The sequence below is a fragment of the Plasmodium vivax genome, chromosome 13 (genome assembly GCF_000002415.2).
Source record: "Plasmodium vivax chromosome 13, whole genome shotgun sequence".
In the NCBI taxonomy this organism is placed as follows: Eukaryota; Apicomplexa; class Aconoidasida; order Haemosporida; family Plasmodiidae; genus Plasmodium; species Plasmodium vivax.
Genome location: NC_009918.1, coordinates 1,778,993 through 1,803,411, shown reverse-complemented (window position 1 = coordinate 1,803,411; position 24,419 = coordinate 1,778,993). Strand labels below are relative to the sequence as shown.

The 24,419-nt window shown below is 43.0% G+C and overlaps 6 protein-coding genes across 6 annotated transcripts; 4 read left to right on the top strand and 2 right to left on the bottom strand.

The window, feature by feature from the left end:
- Window positions 1-137: 137 nt before the first annotated feature.
- PVX_086065 (hypothetical protein, conserved) lies at window positions 138-3,122 on the top strand (the record flags this gene model as incomplete). The annotated part of the gene is made up of 6 exons (XM_001616826.1): window positions 138-339; window positions 462-967; window positions 1,164-1,250; window positions 1,424-1,553; window positions 1,798-1,939; window positions 2,198-3,122. The coding sequence occupies 6 exons, from the start codon at window positions 138-140 to the stop codon at window positions 3,120-3,122; spliced, it is 1,992 nt and encodes a 663-aa protein (XP_001616876.1).
- A 1,091-nt stretch (window positions 3,123-4,213) lies between these two features.
- PVX_086060 (hypothetical protein, conserved) lies at window positions 4,214-4,855 on the bottom strand (the record flags this gene model as incomplete). The annotated part of the gene is made up of 1 exon (XM_001616825.1): window positions 4,214-4,855. The coding sequence occupies one exon, from the start codon at window positions 4,853-4,855 to the stop codon at window positions 4,214-4,216; it is 642 nt and encodes a 213-aa protein (XP_001616875.1).
- A 2,055-nt stretch (window positions 4,856-6,910) lies between these two features.
- On the top strand, window positions 6,911-8,228 carry PVX_086055 (hypothetical protein, conserved; the record flags this gene model as incomplete). The annotated part of the gene is made up of 4 exons (XM_001616824.1): window positions 6,911-7,003; window positions 7,217-7,303; window positions 7,466-7,529; window positions 7,650-8,228. The coding sequence occupies 4 exons, from the start codon at window positions 6,911-6,913 to the stop codon at window positions 7,691-7,693; spliced, it is 288 nt and encodes a 95-aa protein (XP_001616874.1). The 3' UTR covers window positions 7,694-8,228.
- On the bottom strand, window positions 7,715-13,909 carry PVX_086050 (hypothetical protein; the record flags this gene model as incomplete). The annotated part of the gene is made up of 1 exon (XM_001616823.1): window positions 7,715-13,909. One exon carries the CDS (start codon window positions 13,907-13,909, stop codon window positions 7,715-7,717), a length of 6,195 nt encoding a protein of 2,064 aa, XP_001616873.1.
- A 2,909-nt stretch (window positions 13,910-16,818) lies between these two features.
- Window positions 16,819-17,982, top strand: PVX_086045 (hypothetical protein, conserved; the record flags this gene model as incomplete). The annotated part of the gene is made up of 1 exon (XM_001616822.1): window positions 16,819-17,982. The coding sequence occupies one exon, from the start codon at window positions 16,819-16,821 to the stop codon at window positions 17,980-17,982; it is 1,164 nt and encodes a 387-aa protein (XP_001616872.1).
- A 3,984-nt stretch (window positions 17,983-21,966) lies between these two features.
- Window positions 21,967-23,997, top strand: PVX_086040 (aspartic protease PM4, putative; the record flags this gene model as incomplete). Its single annotated transcript, XM_001616821.1, has 1 exon — window positions 21,967-23,997. The coding sequence occupies one exon, from the start codon at window positions 21,967-21,969 to the stop codon at window positions 23,317-23,319; it is 1,353 nt and encodes a 450-aa protein (XP_001616871.1). The 3' UTR covers window positions 23,320-23,997.
- Window positions 23,998-24,419: the final 422 nt, after the last annotated feature.

The following is a 24,419-nucleotide window of genomic DNA, read 5'->3' as shown; positions in this document are numbered from 1 at the left end:
CGCTTCATTTGCTCTGTTTCTTTTGCTCCACTTCGCTCTCCCCACTTCGCTTGCGGCGCTCGGTTCACCTCGCTTCGCTTGCGTCGCTTGGCTCACGCCATTCTCCGCTCCCCCCCTTTTCAACGCGCAGCCACACAATGGACAACCAGCACAACAATGCAGAATACCCCGCCGCGTACCCGCCGAACGTGCCCAGTCAGCCAAATCAACCCAATCAGCCGGACCAAAATGACCTAAACAAGCAGATGTACGACTACTATTACTACAATAGTAACCCCGATGGAGCTATGGGCAACAAGAGGGGCTATAACAATATGCCGGGAGACGCCCCCTTCGACGGTAATGCTTGCATGGGATGCCACCACAGCTTTGCCCACCGCGGTTGTTCCTATGTTAACGTCTCGAATTGCTGCACCACCCACCATAGCACCGCCTCCCCACCTCTCCTCACAACGACGCAGGAAATTACGCCATGAATTACGGCTACATGGACCCGTCCTTCTACCACATGAACAGTGGAATGCCCCCGATGGGCAGTATGATGAACCCATACAGTAACGCCATGAGTAGATTCCCAAGCAGAATGGAAGAACACCCGAGTAGCTACAGATATAGCAATCTAGACCACACATATAGGGGGGGTATGAAATATAAAATGGGTGCAAACAATGCATCTAGTAGCTCCTTCCATTCATCTCTAGCTAATTATAATAATGAAGAAAAAAAAAATATCCTCGAAATGACAAACACTACAACGTACAATGTTAATACGTTACTCAGAAATAATATTTTATCGTCTGAATACTTCAGATCGCTAGTTCCACTGAAAACGTTTAAGGAGGTGGTGGACGAAATTCACTTATATGCCGACCATGTGGAACCCTACTGCATTGGGAGCACGCGCGCGCCCTCCACTCTCTTTTGCTGCCTCTACAAGCTGTTCACCATGCATTTGTCGGAGAAGCAGGTCGGGCGTGATGCGTAGCGGCGTTACGTGAAGCGTAGCAGCGTGAAGCGTTGCTGCAGTGCCAGTGGAAGGCCGCCATATTGATTGCCCTGCATACGTGCCATAGTACCGACGTCACCTGATCGATGCAGCGTCTACCATTTCTTCACATCACACCATCGTTGCATTATTTCCCATTTTTCTCTCCTCCAAACAGATGAAGATGTTGATCGAAAGCCGAGACTCCTGCTACATACGAGCCTGCGGGTTTTTATATTTGAGATACGTCCACTCTCCTGCCAATGTTAGGAATAAAGAAGGATCCCCCCCAAACAGATAGCAGTTCTTCCCTTGGGGGTTGGGGAGCTACTTATCCACACCGATGCGTCTATGCGTAATATGCATGCCCCATTCCGTCAACTTTATTTTATTTTATTTTTTTTTTTTTTTTTTTTCCCACTTACCTCCTCCTTCCAGCTGTGGATGTGGTTCGAGCCCTACCTGCTGGATGAAGACCAGTTTGTCACATCAGCCGACAAACGGAAGAAGCAGACGATAGGCGAGTACATTCAGTGCCTCCTGGCGGACGATAAGTATTTCAACACAGGTTCGTTTAATGCGTCGAACTAGTTGGGTCCTGCAGCCCAGTTGGGTTGTTTCCCCTGCAAAGGGGGGGCACTCGTTTGTGCGTGTGTTAAGCGTGTATGTTAAGCGTGTATGTTAGGCGTGTGTGTTAGGCGTGTGTGTTAATTGTGTATGCTAAGCGTGCATGCTAAACGCGTACGCTTCGCGTGTGCACCGGACCCATGTGTACATACGACTACACTTGACTATGATACCCCCGCTTGCAGTCCTCCCGAGGATGCCCATAAAAATAAAAAACACCTATGGTGCGCGGCTGATGCTGATGAATGACCATAGGAGGAGGCTCAAAAGGAACAAAGAGAAGATGCACAAGTTTGTGAAGGGAGAACCCGTTATGGCATATGTCAAGTAAGCGAGGCGCGCATACGTGAGACCACGAAGAGGGGGGCCCCTCCAGATGAGATCTCCCTCGTGTGCTTATATATTTTCTTGCAGGGGGGTGCCCCCACGGGGTGGAGCAGCTAGCCTGCTCTGAAGAGAAATCACGAGTGGTTTTTACGACCAGTCGGCTTTTACGTTTTGCATTTTGTTGTCTTCTCTTACGCTTGGCATTTTTTTGCCCATTTATTTACCTACTTTTTTTCCTTCCCCTTCGTGCCCACCCAGCGGCGAGTGGGAGAAGGGCGAAATCGGAGGCATCGTGAACCACGGGAAGGAAAAGATTTTCGTCAGAATCAGAAAAATCGATGGGAACGAAAAGCTCGTTAACATGGGGTACGTGAAGCTGGGCTCGAAGGACCCCGACAGGGAGAGGGACGCAGACAGGGGGGATGCCACCGAGAGGAGCCGCAGCAGGAGCAGAAATGAGAAAACGCACAGAAGGCGCAGCAGAAGTAGGAGCGGGAAAAGAAGGAGGCGACGGAGCAGGAGCAGGGGCAGAGACAGGAGCAGAAGCAGGAGCAGGAGCAGAAGCCTGCATAGAGGAAGACACAGGGATAGGAGTCGTGACCGAGATAGGAGTCACGACCGGGAGAGACGCCGAAAGAGACGAACGAGCGAAGAACGGAGCGAAAAAAAACACTCCTCACACGACAAGTCGCACAGAGACCACCGTGATAGGTCACCCACGAAACGCGGAAGGAAATCCCACGAAGAATCGCACAGGAAGCAGGACAAGTCCGCATCGAGATCGTCCAGATCGTACAGTTCCGGAGAAGGTAAAGAGCATAGAAAAGACAAGTACCAAATTAATGAAGGCGAATTAATTAACAAATTTAGAAAAATAGAAAGCCAAAAGGCACTCGCCACTGGAAAGGATTATGCTCGCAGACCCACGTCATACAAATCCTCTCTCACCATAAGGGTAGAGAATATCCAAACGAGAAAAAAATCCATTTCGAGATCTCCCAAAAGAATAGACAAAACGGTGAGTCATTTGCAGAAGGATGAAAAGGGTACTGAAAATGTTGCGACGGAAGACTCCAAATTGATGCAGCTAATGCAAAGGTATAACAAAGAGGACGATGGTGAGGCGAAAAGTAAAATGAACGCTGGAGATATGGATGAAATGGATGTCATGACATTGGGGTAATCTTCCCAAGTGAGACTGCTCCTCTAAATTTTTGTTTCGTTTCGTTTCGTTTCGTTTCGCTTCGTTTTCCTGTTTATCTGTCACCCCTCCTGTGGGAAGCGTCAATCGATAAGCCTTCTTTTTCTGTTTGCATTTACCCCACTTTGACATTTGTAAAGGAGGAGTTCTTTCAAAAAGCTCCCCTCTTAACTGTGCACAATCTCGCACTTCAAGAGGACTTCTTCATGATTCAGGGCACTGTGCCTTCCCCAATTGGAGGCACCCGTCCATCCACCTGTCCACCCATCTGCCCATCACCCTATGCCTTCTCGCTTGCACACACGTGTGCATCCCACCCACTCCACGGAGGTAAATTCAAGGCGTAATTTTTTTGCGTGTCACCTAATTTTGCACACATAAAAAACAGTTGCATGTAAATTTTTAATTCGAAAAGTTTAAAGTTTTTAGAAAAATGGGAAATAATTCAACGTTTGTTTGGTATATCTTTTGTTTTTCTTTTCATTTTTTTTTCCTTTTTCACGACTTCTCTCTTTTTTTTTCACGTCAAGGGGTGAAATAAACGAATGGACGGAAAAAGGGGGGAATCTATAGGCAGGTTTCAATTCGATTTTTCAAATTTGAAACGAGGCTCGCGGAGGCACAGCAAAAAGAGAGACAACAAAAAAAAATAAAATAAAAAGGGGAAGAAATTTAGACGGTCGCGAAGGAAGAGGTGAGGGAATAGCCGCACAGAACGGGTGAAGAAAAAGGATGGGGGGACGCAAAAATCAAATAAGTAAAAAAATTAAGAATGACAAAAAAAAAAAAAAAAAAAAAAAGAAGCTTCACCTTTTCCCATTGCTAATGCTTACACGTATCGTAAGTTATGCACGTAATTTATGGTGAAGAACCAGTCCTTTCCTTTCAGCTGACACCTCACATCTGCATTCACTGCGGATTCGACTTCACTTTGCCCTTTCTTCCGATCCGTTCATTCCTATGGTTAGCTCTGCTCCATCCGCGTAGAACGTACGTTCGCGTACCACGAGCTGCACTCCGCACGGCACACACATGTGTACGTTAACGTGACTATACTTTGTGGCGCGTTCTCCTCACACACACTGCTTTGCATTGGCATCCTCGCAGGGATGCATACCCTTACTACCGCTGCTGTTCCTTCTGGCAATTTGGTTCATATGCACCTGTTTCAACAAATGGTTTATCTTTTCATAATACTTATTTTTTATTTGATTGTATTTTTTGTTTCTACAACTTTCTTCATCTTCTACGGTGTCGAAATGGGGGGATTCACTTTTTAGTAAATTGGGTTCCTGCTTACTTGGGCTGCTGCTATGATCCACATGTGTGTGGCTGCTCACTTTTATGGTGCCTGTTTCGCCCCTGGAGTAGCTGATGGGCTGTGTCGTGCTGGGTGCAGGGCAGGGAGCAGCGTCACTCGGCGACGCGCCGCAGTGACGACTGGGTGTGTCGCGCCCATCGAATTCGTTGAAGAAATTCAAAAAATTTATTTTTCTTCTCTTTCCATTTTCTTCTATGTGAAAGAAATACAATCTATCTAATTTTTTTTTTTGCTCTATGTCATCTTCCACCTTTTTGCAAGAGATTTTATTAAGGTCAAAAAAAACTGGCACGGTCGTGCATCCTTTAGCGTTTAATTCGCCGTCACAATGGCACGCCACTTTGGCCTTTTTCGTGTTACAAAATGTGTTGTTATTGAGGATATATCTTTTCATTTTCGATTGGGCGCGGGTTAAGAGGTGGGCGCATTTATGCGAGCAAATGGGGAGGAAGTGGCGGAAGGAAAAAGAAGAAAAAAGAGGGAAGAAAAGGAGGGGAAAAAAAAAAAAAAAAAAAAAACTTTTACACATATAATACACGCATCGTGCGCACATACACCACATACACGTACCAGCTTGGGGGCGTTTCAACTTGCAGTTACATCTGTTTTGTTTTTTCTTGTTCCCTTACGTGACGCATTCGTTAACAGTTGACCTCCACCCCTACTGGTACATAGCTGTTCACACGCCAGGTATATATACACAGGAGTAAAAATCTAATGCACATAAAATGAACTCGAGGACGAATGTAAATGTAAATGTAAATGTGAATGTTTTTTTTTTTTTTTTTTCCCCTCCACACAAGTTCATTTTACGTGCATACTTTTTGGCAAGCACTGGCTACTCCATATGTATGCATATTTTTATATCTAATTTGAAAATTTCAAAAAAAAAATTCCTGGCACCTCATTCGTACTTCATAATTTGACATACGTGTATAGCGGATGGGCGACAGGGTCGCAGCGCAGTAACGCGGTGGCGGTATGACACAAGTGCGCGTGCATGTATATATGTACATATGGTACATATGGCCCTCTTTTCACGCGTGTGCTGAAGCGGGAACCTCCGCGGTGTACAGCCAGGGCGTTCCGTGCGGTGTACATTCGCCGCGTATGCGTTTATGCGCATAAGTGTTTTTATACGGCACGGATACGATACGTAAAATGATGCGTACGTGCCGTGCGCGGTTTGCCAAACTGATACAGAAACTCTTTGTTAAAAAAGGGGGCGGAAATGAAAAAATTAATTCTTAACAAGGGGTGAACATGCGCGTGGGCGTAGGCGCAGGCACAGGCACAGGCACAGGCGCGAGCATACGGGGGAGTTATAATCGTTAGCGCAAACGTGAGCGTTTTTTACATGCTTCGCCTGCCTCGCACGATTCGCTCATTTCGCATGTTCCTCACATTTCGTCCATCCGTCCGTCCGTCCATACGTTCGTACGCACGCTCATACCACAGCATGTTTGCTTGGTAAGGAAAGCAATTTTTTTTTTTTTCCCATGCCTCAAAAAAAGCTATTTCTTCTCATTCGTATAAGCAAAAATGTGAAATGAAAAAAAAAAAAAAAATAATAAAATCCAAGGATTAGCTTATTAAGAAGTTATTTCTTAAGAATTCTCAATTTGCTCATTTTTAATTTGTGCATAATAAGCAGTTACATTTTATTTTTTCATTTTACTATTTTTTTTTTTCCATTTGCAATTAACAATTTGTAGAAAAAATTTACGTCATTTTTTTTTTTTTTCTGTCCCCAATTGGTATAGCACAAATTTTTTTGCAAAAATAAAAAAAAAAAAAAAAAAAAGGGGACAACAAAAAAATTGTTTTATAATTGACGTAAGACACCCCGAATCTTTCTCGTGACTTTTGATATGCAAGGAAAGGATGAGACTTCTTACTCATAACTTTTTAAAATGGTACGTTTGAGGAGCAAAAATCTTGGGGAGTGCGCGCTTGGCCGCGCAGGGGTGTACACATGTATGGTATGCACATGTTGCGGGTGGAGGCGGCCCCACAAAGCGTGCGCAAGCGCGTATATATAATGCAATTGTAAAGTATATATATATTTTATTGTGCATATATGTACTTGTATATTCTTACATATATATGTTCGCACGTGGTGTACGTTTATGTGCGCATATGCACGCGCGGCTTGCTTACGCGTGCCTATTTATACGTACACATATGAGTGCGCATATGTTTGTGCATATTCATACGTGCTCATGTGCACATGTGCATATATATAAATGCATAGGTATATATTTATATATATGTATAAGTGTATATATATGTATGCACTATATACTTGTGGACGCGCCTTATGTGCGCATAGGCACCGCCGAACGCGCGCGCACCGCTTATACGCTTGTTCCCCCCCTTTAGCAACGAAACGCAGTGCGATGGGGGATACCCGCTGTTAGTGCAACTGAACGGTGACGCGGAAGAAAATATGAAAATACTAGAACAAGAAATTAATGTAGAGTTTGTAAAAAATGTTTTAACCAAAGTGGACTATGACGTTTTGTGTCAAACGGCCAAACAGGTACATGTCTCTCTTTGCACTTCCTTTTTTTTTTTTTTTTTCTTCCCCCATTCCGTGCCTTTTCTTTCTTATCGCACCACGCGCACCGTAGACGCAAAAATTGCCCAGCTATAGTGTCACGATGTTGCAGTGTTGCGATGTTACGATGTTGTAATGTCGCACTGCCGCACCGCCGCACTCCCACAATCGCCTTTTTCCCCCGTCCCCTCTTAGCTAGGGATAAATTTGCTAGCTAGCTACACTAGCCAGCACCTTGAGGATGAAGAATTCCTGAACTCAGTTCACCACGCCCTTTTTAAGGTACCCACGTGGGGAGAAAAGCGGTCTTAACATCGCGCGTGAAGCGGAATAAGCAAAGTTATTGCGACAAAGCGGCAAAGCTGCGACGCGGTAAAGCTGCAAAACGGCAAAGCTGCTTAGCGGCAAACGAAAAAAAAAATTCAACCCACCATCATTTTGTAGGTGCACATAATGGAAGCCACGTTAATATGCCCCAAATGCAATACCGCCTTTCCGATAAAAGATGGTAAGCGGCTTGCGGCCTTTTTAAGATGACGGACCAACTTGCAGTACGCGCGATGCCGCCTTTACACTTATTGGTGTATATTTATGCCCCCAAACATGCACCTCCATTTCCCCCTAATAGGCATTCCAAACATGCTATCGGGAAGCGAAAACCAAACGACGTGACCCCATTTTTTTGTTTCCCCTTTAAGAGCATTTGACCAAATATTTGACGTTGGGATACTCCACAATTATACAGGACTCATCATTTTTGAGGAAAAATATTTTTGGCTCAGGATAACTCGATTGGCTACTTGCACACAACACATTCTTAACATCTTGGCTTTTTTTTTTCTTTTCCTGTGCGTTTGTATGCACATGTAAATCTTCATTTGTACGCTGTCTTCCCAGGGTGGTGTACGCACCGCCTGTCTTTTTTAAGCTTATCGTTTGCGCCTTTACTCTTTCCCCATTTAGCTCAAAATGGCTATTTTTTTTTTTTTTTTTTTTGCAAGTGTGTGAGTCAGGCAGGTCGCCCTGCTTGAAGCAGCCGCTGCCAGCTTCTCCACTTCGTTTGCCGTCGTGGTAGTTGCTTCCACTGTCGCTGTCCCCTCCGCTGTCACTGTCACCACCGTTGTCACTATCGCTACCATTGACGCTGTCACCGCCATTGTCACCATCACTGCCATCGTCGCCGCCGCCGCTGGCCCCCCCCAGATTCCAATTTTTATAATTCAGAATTATTTTCTCAATTACATGCGCGACCGAACTGTCCAACTTTCCGTTTGAATTCACCACCTGCGCATCAACCCCCCCGCCGATTTGTTCATTCAGTTTACCCCTCCTTACACCCTCAGCATTAAGGGCCTTCTTCCGCGCCTTGCTGTTTTTTTTCTTTTCCCACAAGTATATATCCTCACTGGAGCAAGTGGAGTAACCGTCCATGGTGTTTGTTTGGACACTGTCAGAGGTGGTCGCCACATTTGTGTAGTCGTTCCTTCTGTCGTCACTAACGGAGCGGTCATTCCCCCGACAGTTAACTTTGTTTTTGTTTGCCTCACCATTGCGCCCCCTTAAATGGATGTCTTGCTCCCTTTTTGCGGCGCACTTATCATCGTTCCCCTTTTTCACGACGAAAATTTTGTAAGTCTTACCCGCCTTTTCTGATTTGTTATTTTCCCATAGTTTGTTGCTGCGGTTTGGTGAGTCGCCTGAACGAGCCAAGCCTGCCAATCCAACCGAACGGTCCTCTTTCTTAAAAGGAACTTCAGCTTTGTTACCCTTTTTGTTACCGCTAGCGCAGCTGTTTGGGTCCCCCTTGGGAGGGTTGTTTGCGAAATGTTTTGTTTCTCCCCTTTTGGTATTGCCCCTTTTTGTGGGAGGTGCACGCTTGTTCAGCTTCGTTTGGATCTCTCTCCCCAGTTGTGTGGCGCCCCCGTGTCCCTTTGCCTTCTTTCCGCTGTTACTACCCACCTTGTTGAGGCACGCGGGTGGGTTTATTTTATTTTCCTCCTCCCCCGCGCCCGTCCCGTCTCTACTCTTTGCGCACTTCTTCGACGCATAATATTTCAGTCTTGCCTTCTCGATGATGTCACCACTAATTGCCATTTGGTTGTGCATTATGGGGCGTTTCACCTCGCCTAACGCCTCGCAAGTCATCAGCTGGTTGGTATTTCCCCCATTTTGAAGCCCCACATTCTTTGCTAACAATGTGTCCCTTCCCTTAATATGCAATTCCTTATCAAGTTGTCCTTTTTCCTCAGTTTTAAAAATTTCACGATGGGAATGGGACCCCGGTGCAGTTTCACCATATCCTTTTAGCACATATTTACAACCGCTTCTCATCACGCCCTTTTCCACAACTGTTTTGTTCGCCTCCTCTTTGCAAACTCGGTTCGTCACAACGCCATCATTCGAGTGGTACCTACCTCCATGTGTGTTATTTAGTCCAACTTTATTTTGTTCCCCTGAATGGGTTATTTCTCTTTGCTCGTCCGCCATCGGGTTACCCCCTCGTCCGCACATATTTCCACACACAGTGATGGCACGAACGTACGGGGTGTTAGTACAATTCATTTTGTTCGCAGTGGGTACACTTCTATTAAGCAAACATGCGGAGGAGAGAGACCTGTCATACGTCCGATGAGACAACTCCTTATTTTTCACAAAAACGATTGAGCTGGTCGATTTATTTCTCCTCATACAGTTGTCATTTTTTTTTTCGTTACAGAGGCTGTTATTCCTTATGTAGGAAAAAAGCTTCGTGAAAAGGCCTTCCTTCTTGGGGTGATAATCCCCTTTTTTGGCTACGTTGGCATTTCTTGAAGAAAGGAAGCAGCTTTTTCTCCCCGACTCGGTTGCAGCTTTTTTACCTTTAGGGAGACACCTAACACTTATGGTGCTGGATGTAACTGGGTAGTTAGCCTCCACTTTGTAGCTACCCCTCCTACTTGTATTTTGCCTCTGTTTTGAATACCCCCCATGTTGTGCCTCACCCTTTTTTGCGTTCAACTGGGCACAGTTCGAGGTTCCGAAATTTCCCCTACTCTCATATCTCGAGGCCTGTTCACCCCCCACCGCAAGTGCGTTATGGTTGTTCTCTCTCGTTTGGAACTTTCCCTTTCCGTTTATTTTGATTAGCCTTTTCTCTTCGTGTGCCTTAGGCTTGGGCAGTGTGCCCTTCTGGTTCCTACTCCCTACCATGCCGCTTAACCTGTCATCGTGGTAACCGCTTGAGTGCAGGCTGGACCCCCTCGTCTTGTCCCTTCCCGAGACACCATTTGGCGTTGCCCCCCCTGCTGGAGAACAAGAAACGTTCCGCCGATGCGAAAACGACTTGTCACTTGTTGCATCCTCGACGACCAGATTTGTGAAATTCCCACCAGGCATGCAACAGGTGTAGGAGCAGATCCCCCCAATGGGTACTCCACTAAATGCGCAAGTTTGTGCATATTGATTCTCCCCATATTTAAAATTCGATTCCATGGGGGGAAATTCGTTTGTTAGGATAGCGGCTGTGGGGGCATTCGTTGGGATAGCGGCTGTGGGGGCATTCGTTGGGATAGCGGCTGTGGGGGCGTTCGTTTGGGCAGCACCTGTGGGGAGATTCATCTCGACAGCGGGTGCCCCACACTGGCTGAGACCATTCAGGCGAAAAGAACCATCTTCCCTTCCACCTGGAGCAGCACAACTGGTACACAAGCAAGGATGAAACGATTTGGCAAAGTTACATTTTTCCGCCTGCACGGTGGACTCGTATGTGTCCTTCGTCTGCGTGCCGTTCCTAACGTCTTGGTTGTTCCTCAGAATGATCTCCATAAATGTAGACGGTTTAGCCTTTATTAAATTTTTGTAAAAAGTGGTGTTTTCCCAATTTTTTTCCTTCCCTTGTTTTCTGCTTGCCTGTTTCTGTTGCGCCTTTTTGCGCAGCAAATTAATTTCACCCTCCTGCATCATCAAACACATTTTTAGCTTCTCGTTTTGTTCGCTTTTTAAATTTATCAACTCGGTTAGGGTTGCCACTTCTGCGTCCATCTGTGCCTTGGCCTTCATTTCTGCCTCCTCTGAGTAGCATGTAGATGCGCTCCGCTTTTTCTTCCCCTCTATTGCGCCCTCCTCGGGCACGTCTTTCTTTTGAACAGCTCCACTTTTTCCCCCTTTGGTGAGCTTCTTCCCAGTCGAGATGTTCGAGCCAGGTTGGTGAGTGCTCGGGTAGCTAAAATTGTAATTTGCCACTTCATTGCCTTGCGTGGTCACTTGTAAGCTGCGCTTCCTACTTTTGCTGTGCTTCCTACTTGAGATGTGCTTCCCACTTGAGCTGCGCTTCCTACTTTCGCTGCGCTTCGCACTTGTGCTGCTCCTCGCACTGGTGCTGTCCTCTGACTCGGGTGCGAGGTGTAGCAGCCGACTGTACAGTTGGCTTCCTCTTTCCTTTTGATACTCCCCCCCTACTATGTGCACGTTATAACTTTGGGTCACCCTTTCTTCGCCCCCCCCTCGAGTTATCCAATCCCCTTTTTTTTTCAAATGAAACTGATTAAGCTCGTTGCAGCTTGCGTCAGATTCGATTTCTACCTCCCCCTCTTTAATCAATTTTAGAAGGTCCTCCAAAATTAAACTGCGCTTTTTCAAATCATAATATGAGGAACCGTCGCCTAACTCCTCCACGAATGCTTTTCTCCTCATGTCGCTACTTCTTCGCTTGTTCGAGATGGTGGTTTCCCTTTCGCTAATTCTGCTGCTCGCTTCGTGTAAGTGGGTCCTATGTGTGGTGTTGTCCTCTGCCGTTAAGAAGGAACTTTTTTTTTTTTTTTTCCTTTTCTCGTCCGTCTTTGCAGTGGGTTTGTTTTTTCTGAAGCGGTCTTTCCATTTGGCTTCCACTTCGTTGCGTCTTTTTTCCATCCCGCCGCCTTTTTTTTCCACTCCGCTGCGCTTTTCGTCCACTCCGCTGCGCCTTTTTTCCATCCCGCCGCTCTTTTTTTCCACTCCGGTGGGTATTTCTCCCCCCAGAGGGGACGCCGCTCCGCTGTGCCCACTTCGTCCGACGAGACTCCTCGAAGCGCCGCTGCCACCGCCACCCGCACCGCTCATCTCCTGAACTGGCTCACATTTCTTCTCACAGCACGCAGCACCAGTAGTTCGTTCGCTCCTCCTGTTCATCACTCTGTGTGCGAACCCCCCAATGGGTTCTACCCCAAGTGGAAACCGTCCACTGCTTTCCCTCTTCCTTGGTGGCATATTTTTCAAATTGAGAAGAATCTTTCCTTTTTCACACGCATGTGCGTTTTTATTTCCCTTCATTTGGATGGCATTCAGCCCCGATAAAAGGGCACATTTGGCCTGGTTCGCGCGTTCCTCACGAGTGGCTATCCTTTCGCGGTTCTCCACCGTCGTGCCTCCTTCCCGGTTTGTCCACTTCCTCAAAGGAACAGATTTGGGATCAACCTCCCTCGTAGTTTCTCTCGTAGCTTCTCTCTTAGTTTCCCTCTTAGCTTCTCCTTTGGCTTCCCTCTTTTCTCCCCTCTTAGCATCCCCCTTACCTTCCCTCTTTGCCTCCTTCCTGGACCCACTCGCACTATGCCCACTTCTGGTCGACTTGCCACCCCCCACACACGAGTCTGAGTCAAAGTTTATGTCCACTTCTCCCGATATGGAAATTTCATACAGGGAACTTTCCCCTGAAGAGGTCTGGTAGTGCACGTCTCTCTGTTGGCTTCCTCCTCTTTGAGTCACCCCGGGAAATGCTTCTAGACGGCTCGGTTCCCCCTTTGCTGTTTTTCTCTTCGTCTTCACTCTGCAGTTGGGGGCTATCCTTCTACCCATCTGCAGCTCCTCATGTTGGTTCTTTTTATTTTGCCTCCCTTTTCTCGTGTCGCTTCTGTTTCCAATTCTATAGATGTTCCCCCTGAGCAAAATATTATTTGACACTTCCTGGAGTCTTCTACTGGCTCCTACCTTGGCTTCTTTCACAACATTTGAGTTAATTAAAAAATCGTACTTTTCTCCCTCTCCTGTGTGTCTACTTTTTGCAGACATGGAAGCAGTATTTCCTTTCCCATTTTGCGAGTGTATTTCTCTAGCCAGCATGTTTTTCTCTGCACCGTTGAGGTTAATTCTTTTTATATACTCTTCCTGCCTCCTTTTTTCCTCTTCGTATTCTCTTTCGCTGCGCTGCGGGTAACCAAGTGAGTCATTAGCAAAGCTGCTTTTTTTTCTCCCCTCCCGTTTGATGTCTCTATCTCCACTACTTTTAAGTCTGTACCTGCTGCTGTTTAGATTGGTCTCCACTGATAAGTTTCTGCCTCTTTCATTTTCACCCTCTTCCCTATGTACGTACAGTTTGGGGGGAATTCTCTCAACTGAACTGCAATGTCCGTTTTTCACTTGGTCTAATCCTTTGGCAGTTGAGGGGGCGAAGATTCTCTGTGTCCCTTTGTTTTGGCTCACCTCTTGGGTGTCCCTTCCTGCAGCGGCTTGGTCTACAACATTTCCAGCTACCTTCCCCCCACCTTTGCGCACATTCCTCTGCGCCCCTTTTGCGGTTCCATTTTTAGCTCCCCCTCGAGAGCACCTTCCAATACACATCCCCCCACTTCTCCGCCTCTTCCCCCCGTCATTCTCCTCTCTAGCGCAATTGGCAGCTTTACTTCTCCCCTTTTGCGACACCTTCAATTTCCCTCTTCTGTTAACTTCAACGGAGGAGCCCAAAATGGGGATCACTTCCCTCAGGTAATTTTCCCAGTTCTTGTACAACCCAGGGTGCATACTCAGCGGATCGTATTGCGCCAAATGCTTGTCCCTCCTGGGGGCTTTCTTTGAGCTGTTGCATTTCAAACCGGAGAAGCAGTTCTCGCTCGGAAAACAGCAGGCCCTCCTTAGTCGGGGGATAACGCAATTTACCATTTGGTGAAAAAGAGATGGCGCGAATATTTACACACACATATGTACATATATGTACATATATATATTTATATATATATGTTTTTTTTTTCTACTTTCAGTGTAGCTTCTTTCCCCCCCCTTTGGCAACTTCACACTCTGGTAGAACTAATTTGGCTTCTACCGTTTTAACTTTTGCACCGTTTCAAACATTTGCCGCGCTGTGTGGCGGTTAGCTTGTCCTGAGCGTGCCAATATATGCGCACGCGCGGGTGTGTACACACACATATGTATATGCGTATGCATGTAGGTGTATTTTTGTCGCGCGTTGAGAAAGCCCCCCCCAAGTGGTTACTTGGGAGACAATATAACAGCGCGTGCAACTGCAAAAAAGGAGCTTTACGTAGAATGCTAAACGGACGTTATTTTTTTTTTTCTCACAACTTTTTTGCAGTGCCAAAGTAGCCAATGTTCCGCCGCCTAGCACTTTAATACATACAGATAATTTAATTATTCTAAAAATTCGAGCACGGTCTTCTCATATTTGTTAAAAAACAAACCCACTGTAGTGCAAAAGTGTATAATGTTGCGGTATACCAGGCAGGGATTGGCAAAAAAAAAAAAGAAAAAACTTTAGCTTAAGAAAGACTATTCAAATGCTAACACACAGATAGCACTCCGTTACGTAAGACAATTTTCCCTAATTTTGAAATCGTGGAAAACTCAATTTGTTGGGAAATAAAATGCATTTCACCATTTGCTAAACAGTTTGATCATGCGCAATTGCAGCGTAACTTTACAACAATAAGGAAACAGAACAACTTTGGGATTTTTTTTTTTTTTTTCCCTTTTTGGCAAACCGTAAGCAGTATTTCCTTCCCCCTTTTGTTACACTGGTAAATGCTTAAAATTAATTCTATTTTTATGTAGGCACCTCCTCATTCAATTTACCCCTATTTTTGCAAAAAGTGTAACTGCACACGTTGAGCACGGCGATGCCCCGTCTACACAGGAGTCTTCCCTTCGTTAAAACACCTGCGTCATCTTTTTTTCCTTTTTTTTGAGATCAGACAATGCGATTGTCGTTATGAAAAAAAGGGCTTCCGTGTCAATGCAAAGAGACGATTTCATTCAACCCGCACATTTTCTGCATATAAAAGCGTTTGGGGGGTAGGCCCTCGTTTATTTTGTTATTCCAAGGTGCAGCCGAACAGTTGCACAGTTACGCCGGAACGCATGTAGGTGTACTATATATGCGTTATGCACATATACAAGGGGCCTCCTTTTTGTCTGCCACGCAATTGCGCGTTAAAACCATGCGGAACAAATAAAACACATTTGTTCGAAACAAAATAACGGAGGTACAAAATTCTGCTTGTCCTTGCACAACGGAGGGCCCACCGAGTCGCCCTGCTTCAAAATTGCAGTTAAAGCAGCGCAAAAGAAAAAATAAAAAATTTATTTCATTTTTCTTTAAAAATATCCTCGCACAAGAATTTATTATTCCAACTCACGGTCACGATACTGCAAAATGTGCCTCACAATTAAAGCCGATTGAACGTTTCATCATTTCCTTTTTTTTTAACCACATGGAAAATTTTATTTTAAATGCCTTTTCCGTTCACGAATGATCAACAGCGGGATTTCTCCGTAAAAAAAAAAGAAGCAATATGTACAATATATACCCATTCGTGTGTACATAAACTCTCATGCACGTTCACCTCTTGATCAACGAAAATGCGCCATTTCTCATTAAGGATCTTTTAAAACGAATTTTTTCCTACAACGCGGTTATTAAATGTTTAATTCGCCAATGCGCGCAGGCAATTTCTTCCGCATATATTGCAACTCGCATTGTGCACATCCGCAAAAAAGAAAAAAAAACTAATAAATAAAAAGTAATGCAAAATAAATAGCATCAAATGGGGAAAAATGCGACAAAGCGAAATAAGCCGCCTTGCAAGGGAACCTGTGCAGAACAAATCTGTCTTCTTAAGACAGTTGAGCGGTGTACAATTAGCAAAAATGGGAAAAAAATTAATTTTCGAATTTTTCGAACAAAACCGTAACCGTTTAAGGGTCAAAATATAGCCAAAGTGGAAAAAGGAGTAAGAAAAAAAGGCAAATTAAATATATAAACGAGCTCATAAGTAAAGAAAAGCAAAGTCAAAACATCATCAGGCGCAACCAAGGCGAGAGCGCCCTATAAACAAATCACGAAATGCACATTCCGAAAGGCTCACATTTGGGCTTTCCACATCAACAAATAAAAAAAAATTATAAAGATCAACTTTTTTTTTAAAATCTCTAAAATGCATGTACAGTCAGGTGAAATATGCAGGGTGTGTAGCTAATCCGTTACGTAGCTAGCTTTAATTGGACAGCTGTTTGTGAAAAAAAAAAAAAAAAAGGGGGGAAAAAGGGGGGAAAAAAAAGAGAGAAAAAAAATTATGAACAGGTCATAAAAAAAAAAGACATTTAAAAAAATTAATTATGAACATGTTATAAAATAAAAGACATTTAAAAAAAATAAATTGAGCAAGTCATAAAAAAAAAGGCGTTAAAAAAAAAAAAAAACGAATGCGCCTTAAGCTTGTTTCAAGTAAACAAAAAAATGAAAAATTTATGCGTCTTATACTTCCAATATAAACGCTCATTTTGATGTGATTAAATCTATGCGCGTTTTTTTTTCCCTATTCCCCTTCGTTAAAATTGTCCTACGGTCACATCCTTTCCAAGTTGCACGTCGGAGAATCGCTTAAGCAAATCGTGGCACGCAAGAGGAAAAAGTTCCCAAACGAGCAACCAGCATAGCCACAGGACGGCAACACCGCAAAGTAGCAACGCCGCAGAACAGCAACGCCGCAGAACAGCAACGCCGCCAAGTAGCAGCACCGCAGAACAGCAACGCCGCGTAATAGCAACCCCCCAAGATGGAGAGGACGAACGAGCCAGTCCCAGTCAAACCCTTCCAAGCTGCGTACAGCTTCGAAAGCTACGAAGAGCCAAAAAAGTACAACCTCGAAAAAAAGGCGAAAATATTTTCCCCCACGTACTTCTTCGATGGGAACTCCTGGTCAGCACTGGAAAGGCCGTTGATCCTTAAAAAAACGGTGTTCGACGATGAACGAATTGCTGTGCTGAAATCGTTTGAAGACAGAAATCCGCCACCAGAGTTGGAGGCATCCTTGAGTGGAAAATATGACATCAAGGTATATAAATGTAGAGATATCATAGTATGTATCGAAGGGGAGCAAAAAATCTTAATGAAGTTGCCCATAACACAGAACATTATTACTTGGAATAGTTCGGAGCGACTTCCCGTGTTAGCCAAGACATGGAGACCAACAGTGTTTATACTAAACCAAGGAAATGTATTCATTAGAATTATCCCGGAAAAATGTCTAGTGATAAGCAAAGTGAACGACACGGATTCGTTCAAAGTCAGTTGTATTAACTATTCTGACGGGTTCTGTTGCTGCCATCCTATTAACAACTTAGCTTTGCTCTATGGTGCCTATGAGCAACACCAAGATTCCAGCATCATGAAATTGCCGAAACTGCCCTTAAGTAGTGGGAAGTATAACTTCTTTATACATTTTTTCTCGTGGGGAACTATGATAGTGCCGAAAAATATTAACGTGTTCAGAGGCTATCTCTGTGGTTTTAAGAAAAACACAGTTGCGTTAATTATCATACCGCCAAAGATACACATATATGTGGAGTTTCGCAGCTCTACCCCTATAGCAACTTCCATGGATTATAAGAAAGATTTTCTCATAACAGCAAGGAAGCCTAACCTTACCGATTTGGAAATTTATTTAATTGTGCAAGACCAGTTAATTAAATATGACTATTCTTACGACCTTCGCTTGAATAAGGACAAGGCGCCTATTTCAAACTTGCACATTCCTATCAAGTTTAAGATAACGAAGGAGGAAAAGGAGAAGAAGAAAGAGAACCCCTACTACAAATGCAAGTGGACCTTCATCGACACCCTTGATCAGACGTTCATGACGGATTCGTGCAATTCATCCTCCGAGCATCTGATGTCACCAGATTTGGCTTGCGTGTTTGACGCGGAGACAGGTACGTAGCGCGGGGGGGAGGTAGCCGCATAGATAGAGGTGGCTCCTCGTCGGCATAGCGGTAGACGGACACGACGCCATATGCTCAAGCACACCGCCCCAATTTTAACCTTATCTGGTGTTAAAATTCTTTTGAACAGTCCATAAAACAATTGTTAATACGCTTGGCACTTTATCATATGTGCATGCCAAATTAAGCAAAATGGGGTTGCTCCATCATTGCAACTGATGAGCAGAGTAGAGGGCTGTGGGGCATTGCACAGATACGCCCCGCTGTTTAACCCTTAACAAACTGGGAATTCATCCCGCCCACTTGCACTAGCATACGCAATTATACGCAGTTTTAGTGTACATAAAAATTTGCATACGCACCGATTCGTACAGATACACTTATCTTATCGTTTGCACAACCGTACACATGTGCCTGGAACGAATCCCTTTTTTTTTTCCTCCCCTCTCCCCGCAGGCACGTACTTCTCTACAGAATATGGGATAAACCACTGCAAAACGTTTAAGAAGTTGCGCGTCCACAAGTGAGGGGTGCTTTTCTTGGAGGTAATACGCGAAATGTGCACTATGGCCATATGCTGCGAGGGGGGGTAAGGAATTCCCCCTTTTTGTGCTGCGCTAGAGCGTAAATTCGTGAATGCGTGCACATGTGTACATACACAAACATATTACGTGCGCGCGTGCGAAAGGAGCTTATTCATTGTGTATAAACGGAGCTGAGCATATTTATGTAGCCATTACCGCTTCTCCACTGCTTTTGAAGCGGCTGTTTTACCTTCGCTGTGAACCTTTTTTCTTACATTCGTGCGCATTTGTTATGCGATCCTTTCGCTGGTTTGTTTGCAGCTCACCAGCAAGCCATTTTGACATGCCACATGATCGCATGCACAGCTGTACGTACAGAGGTGTGTGCACATATGTCCCCTGAGCAATGCACACATATGGACGCGCATGCGCTGGCTCCCATGCATGCAGCTTGGCGAACGCTCTTTCGCTCCAAAACGCTTTTGCGCAAATTCAATTTTGCAGGTGTAAAGATAAGAGGACACAGGGAATGGACGAGGGACACTCTGGACTTCTTTATTCCAAATAGTCACAACAGGCCAATCGAAGAGGCAAACAAAAACTGCCATTTAACGATGCATTCTTCGTTCACGTATTTACACAAACTGGAGCAAATTGAAAGCTTTTCACATTAGGCAGCAGCGCAGTTACTACGGACATCCCATTTTGCATGTGTTTTAAAAGGCTTCCTATTTTTTTCTTACCTTTTTACTCGCATACGAAAGGAGTGAAGCGCGATTTTTTTCAAACAATATTTATGTATGTACATGCTTAGAGGCAACTGCGCGAACCGATTGCCGGATGCGCGAAATAGCTGTTCTTTTGCGCTGGGTGAGGTGGTCAAGTGGTGTGGTGACCTTCCCTGCGTGAAATAAAAAAGCCCGCTTCGGCAGACGAGGGCGCCCTTTTTTTTTTCGTGCGATTAGGAAATCCTCCTTCCGCTTTTCGCGAGCAGAACGCAAAACGGATGTACGTACGCATTAGTATATATTTTATATATTAATAGTACATACAATACGTGCGCGTACGCTGTATAACAGCAATTTTTGTACAAATAAATAATAATATTTTTTTTTTTTTTTTTTTTTTTTTGCGCTGAACGAAAAAAAAAAAAGTTGACCCCTTTGCCTTTTTTCTCCTTCCTAACTTATTATTTTTTTTTTTTTTCAATTTTTCAAAAAATATACGAAAAGGGAAGCTCCGTCGCGGAAAGCCTCATGCAGTTTTTTTTTTTTTTTTTTTTTTTTACCGCCCTAGTACGCGTAAAAATTTATATATAATCTACCCCTGGAGTTACTTTTTCCCCCCGTGCATGTTTTTATTTTATTTCTTTTCATCATTGCATTGCATTACTGCACGTGGGCGAACTTGACGGCAATTCCGCGCATTAAGGTTACGCGAAAACAAACTGGTCGTGAAGGGCAAATATAATGATAAATTGAACATGTAAATTCGTCGTAATAGTCATTCATGTAAATTGGGCACAATCGCCAAAAAAAAACTTTCATCAAAATTGGAGATATTTTGCAAATATTTACTTAAATATATACGAGCATTTTTCGTAAAAAAAAAATTGCGGAAATGGGTTGCCTCTAGTAAGTGCTCCCTCGTATATATTAAAGCACGTTGGAAAAAAAAAAAAAAAAAAAAAATATTCATCCAGTCCTCGTTTCCCTATATATTTAGCGCATATATAAACGTTAAATTTTCAAATGAAAATTGCAAGTTGACATGCTATTCTTTTTTTTTCAAACAGAGAGAGCACTATTGACGGGTAGTAAATATATAATATATAATATATTTATATATTTATTTACAATTATATACATTTATGTACATTATTTACATTATATATAAATACCCTCGCGCATATGCAGTTATGTTACGTTACATATACTTTTGCGCGCATTGCAAAGCTTAGCCCATTCATTTTTAGTCGGATTTTACGCAAAACCCGAAAGCAAAGTAGGTGATGACGCGCAATCACAAATTGGGTGCTTGACATCGCAAAAAATATGACAAGAGTGATGTTTAATTACCCTGCTATATATAAATTTATAAAGTACTCATAATTACCATTTATTTATAATTATATACACTCTCATAATACAGCAAATAGTCGGAGGCAAACATAGCCACGCATGTATATATATATATATAAATATATATAACAATATAAAGTACAATATATATATTTATATATAATATATATTTATATATTACGCTCAATTTTATACATTTTTATTTTTTTTTCAAGTTTCCATGCGCAATCGCAGATAACAAAAAACAAATTTTTGTTTTTCCGCTATTTTTTTAAACATTTTTCCGTAATTTTTGCGTATATTATTTATAATACTTTCCTTTACCAATCTACAAAAAAGGGTGATCAAAAAATATATTCATATTTTCCTTCATCCGCTCATCTTTTTTATTCATTCATCTTTTCATCCATTCGGCCATTCACCCTTTCGGCCAATCACCCTTTCGTCCATTTACCCTTTCGGTCATTCATTCTTTTGGCCATTCATCCTTTTGGCCATTCATCCTTTTGGCCATTCATCCTTTCGGTCAATCATCCATTCGGCCATTTTATACTTTCTTTTTTTTTTTTGTTTTAAAAAAAAAATTCTTTAAAAAAAATTTGTTTGTAAGAGTTAACAAATTTTTTTTATCCTTTTGGGCATCATTGCTGTTCGAAATTTCGTTTAGCAAACTGAATTTCAGCCAAGTAAGTTTAAGCGAAAAAGTACATAAAACTTCGCAAACGTTAATAAGCAAATAGAGAGCGAGCGGTTGGCCATTTGCGCGCGAGTACATATACGTATTTCTTACCCTTACTCATCTCTCCCCTTGCGCGGGCGAAAATTGTATACGCGAGGTTACGTACTTATAGTAATTGCATGTACCTCCCGCGTGTCAGTGTTACAAAATTTTATGCGTACTTCGTCGCAAGTATATACTTAAATATACACGCTAACGCGAAGCGCATTTCGGTCGAACGATCCAATCCGATCGCTCATTTTTGCGCTAAGCCTCCTCGCATGTTTGCTTGTGCCGACTCGTTTCCCCCACGCGGGCGGAGAAGTGGGACGTGCGCACGTTTTATGCTACGTTATGTATATACTGCTTTGCCTTTTGAGTGGTGCGCGTCGCGTCGAAGTTGTCATCGATCGGAGTTGTGCTCCGATTGTATGGCTTCCCGCTCGCCTCCGATGAGGGTGCCACATTAAGGACGCCTTCCGTGTCGATTTTCCCAACCACGCATGCACATTTTTATGCTCCTTTTTTCCCCCCCCCCCCCTGCAGAGCAAACCGTTTATGCATCAAAAGGAGTACGAAGCATACAATACATGCACTTCTTGCCCCCGCACTTGTAAGACTCGCCCAGAATTACCCTCACGCATACCCCTTTAAGTGAAAATGGATATAGCAGTGAAAGAACAAGACTACTCAAACGGACTTATAAAAAACTCAGCTGCGTTTGAAAATTTGAAATTTAGCAATATCAAAAATTTTAAAGTTCAGAAGAGATTCCAAATCCTGTATTACATTCTGTTTGTTTTCGTGACGGGGATCTTTTTCTTCTTTCTAATTAGTACCTACTTTTTTACCCCCAATTATAAGGTTAACAAAATCGTGCAAAACACGGAACATTTAACTTTAGCTTTTAAAATCGAGAGACCCTATGACAAGGTACTAAAAACGATATCCAAGAAAAACCTGAAGAATTACATTAAGGAGACTTTTAACTTTTTCAAATCGGGTTATATGAAACAAAACTACTTAGGAAGTGAAAATGATGTGATCGAATTAGATGATGTAGCAAACATTATGTTCTATGGAGAAGGAGAAGTAGGAGACAACCACCAAAAGTTTATGCTCATCTTTGACACGGGTTCTGCCAACTTGTGGGTCCCAAGCAAAAAATGCAATAGCAGCGGATGCAGCATTAAAAATCTGTACGACTCTAGCAAGTCTAAGTCTTACGAAAAGGATGGAACCAAAGTTGACATTACTTACGGATCTGGAACTGTGAAAGGTTTCTTCAGTAAGGATCTAGTTACCTTGGGACATTTGTCTATGCCATACAAATTTATAGAAGTGACTGACACTGATGATTTAGAACCCATTTACAGCAGCGTCGAGTTTGATGGAATATTAGGTTTAGGATGGAAAGATCTCTCCATCGGATCAATTGATCCCATCGTTGTGGAGTTGAAGAACCAAAACAAAATTGACAATGCCTTGTTTACCTTTTACCTCCCTGTACATGACGTCCACGCTGGTTACCTAACCATTGGTGGAATTGAAGAGAAGTTTTACGAAGGAAACATCACTTATGAAAAATTGAATCACGACTTGTACTGGCAAATCGACTTAGATGTACATTTTGGAAAGCAAACTATGGAGAAGGCCAACGTCATCGTTGATAGTGGCACAACTACTATTACCGCCCCTTCAGAATTTTTGAACAAATTTTTCGCTAACCTGAATGTTATTAAAGTTCCCTTCCTCCCATTCTACGTAACTACCTGTGACAACAAGGAAATGCCAACTTTGGAATTTAAATCAGCCAACAACACATATACCTTAGAACCCGAATACTACATGAACCCAATTCTTGAGGTGGATGACACCCTTTGCATGATCACCATGCTGCCAGTTGACATTGATTCGAACACCTTCATTTTGGGAGACCCATTCATGAGAAAGTACTTCACCGTTTTTGACTACGACAAGGAGAGTGTCGGTTTTGCCATCGCAAAGAATTAATCGCAGTGGTGAGGAAAAGGAGCCAAGTGGAGGGAAAAAAAACCACCACACGGGGGCATATAAAATGTACTTCTAAATGCTACACACGTATCACTTCGGAGTAGCATCGAATATAGGGATGTTTTACTCCCAATGAGTTAAACATACAATGGAAGTTAGATAATCATAAAAGAGAGAGAGAGAGGAGACTGGCACAGGTAGCAGAGTTACACACAGAGACAGACGTTTCTGTGTTGGTGCTGTAATTAGAACAGGCCCATCTGCCCAGGGGGAGTTCCAGAAAAAAGAAAAAAAAAGGAGGGGTAAAATATACTTTTAACGTTATTTATTTCCCCCTTTTTTTTTCGACTCCCCTGCGCCTTTTTCCCATCCTTTAAAAGCCATTTCGATTATTGGTAAGCCAATCGAGTAACCAAAAGGGCTATATAACCTTTACCATGACAGAGACTCAGGGGGCGCGGCGGCTTGATCGGCCCCGCCCCAACTGTCGCTGCGTGTAAAAAAAAAAAAAAAGTGTGAAAATAAGCGTGTGTGTTTACCTGTGTGTCGTTCACCTTCCTTTTTTTTTTTCCCGTGTGAAAACGTAAGGTGGAGCGTTCAGATATATATTATATATATAAATATGCATATACATATACATATTTATGTGAGCGGGTGAACGCGCACGTTTTCACCTCGAAGAAAAAAAAAAAAAAATCACAAAGTATTCATAGTCGTCACAGCGGAATGTGTTTTACGTGCACGCATATCTGTGTATATATTTTTGTATATACATATCTTTATGCTTGTTTTATGGTTTTTTTTTTTTTTTCTTTCTTTTTTTTTTTTTAATGAGTCTCACCACGCGTTTTCAGAGCAATTTGTTTTCCATCTCCGCATTATGGATGGACCTCGAAATTGTTTATTCTTTAAGAGTAATAATCGCAGTTATATATACATAATATATATATCTGTTTTTATGATATTCCAATTTTTTTTTCAACCGTTATATATTATATAGCTATTATTGTAAATATAATTTATGTCTACCATTTTTTTCTTCTCCATATCTGTTCATATCTTTTTTCTTATCTATTCCAATTTATTTTTCCACTTTTTTT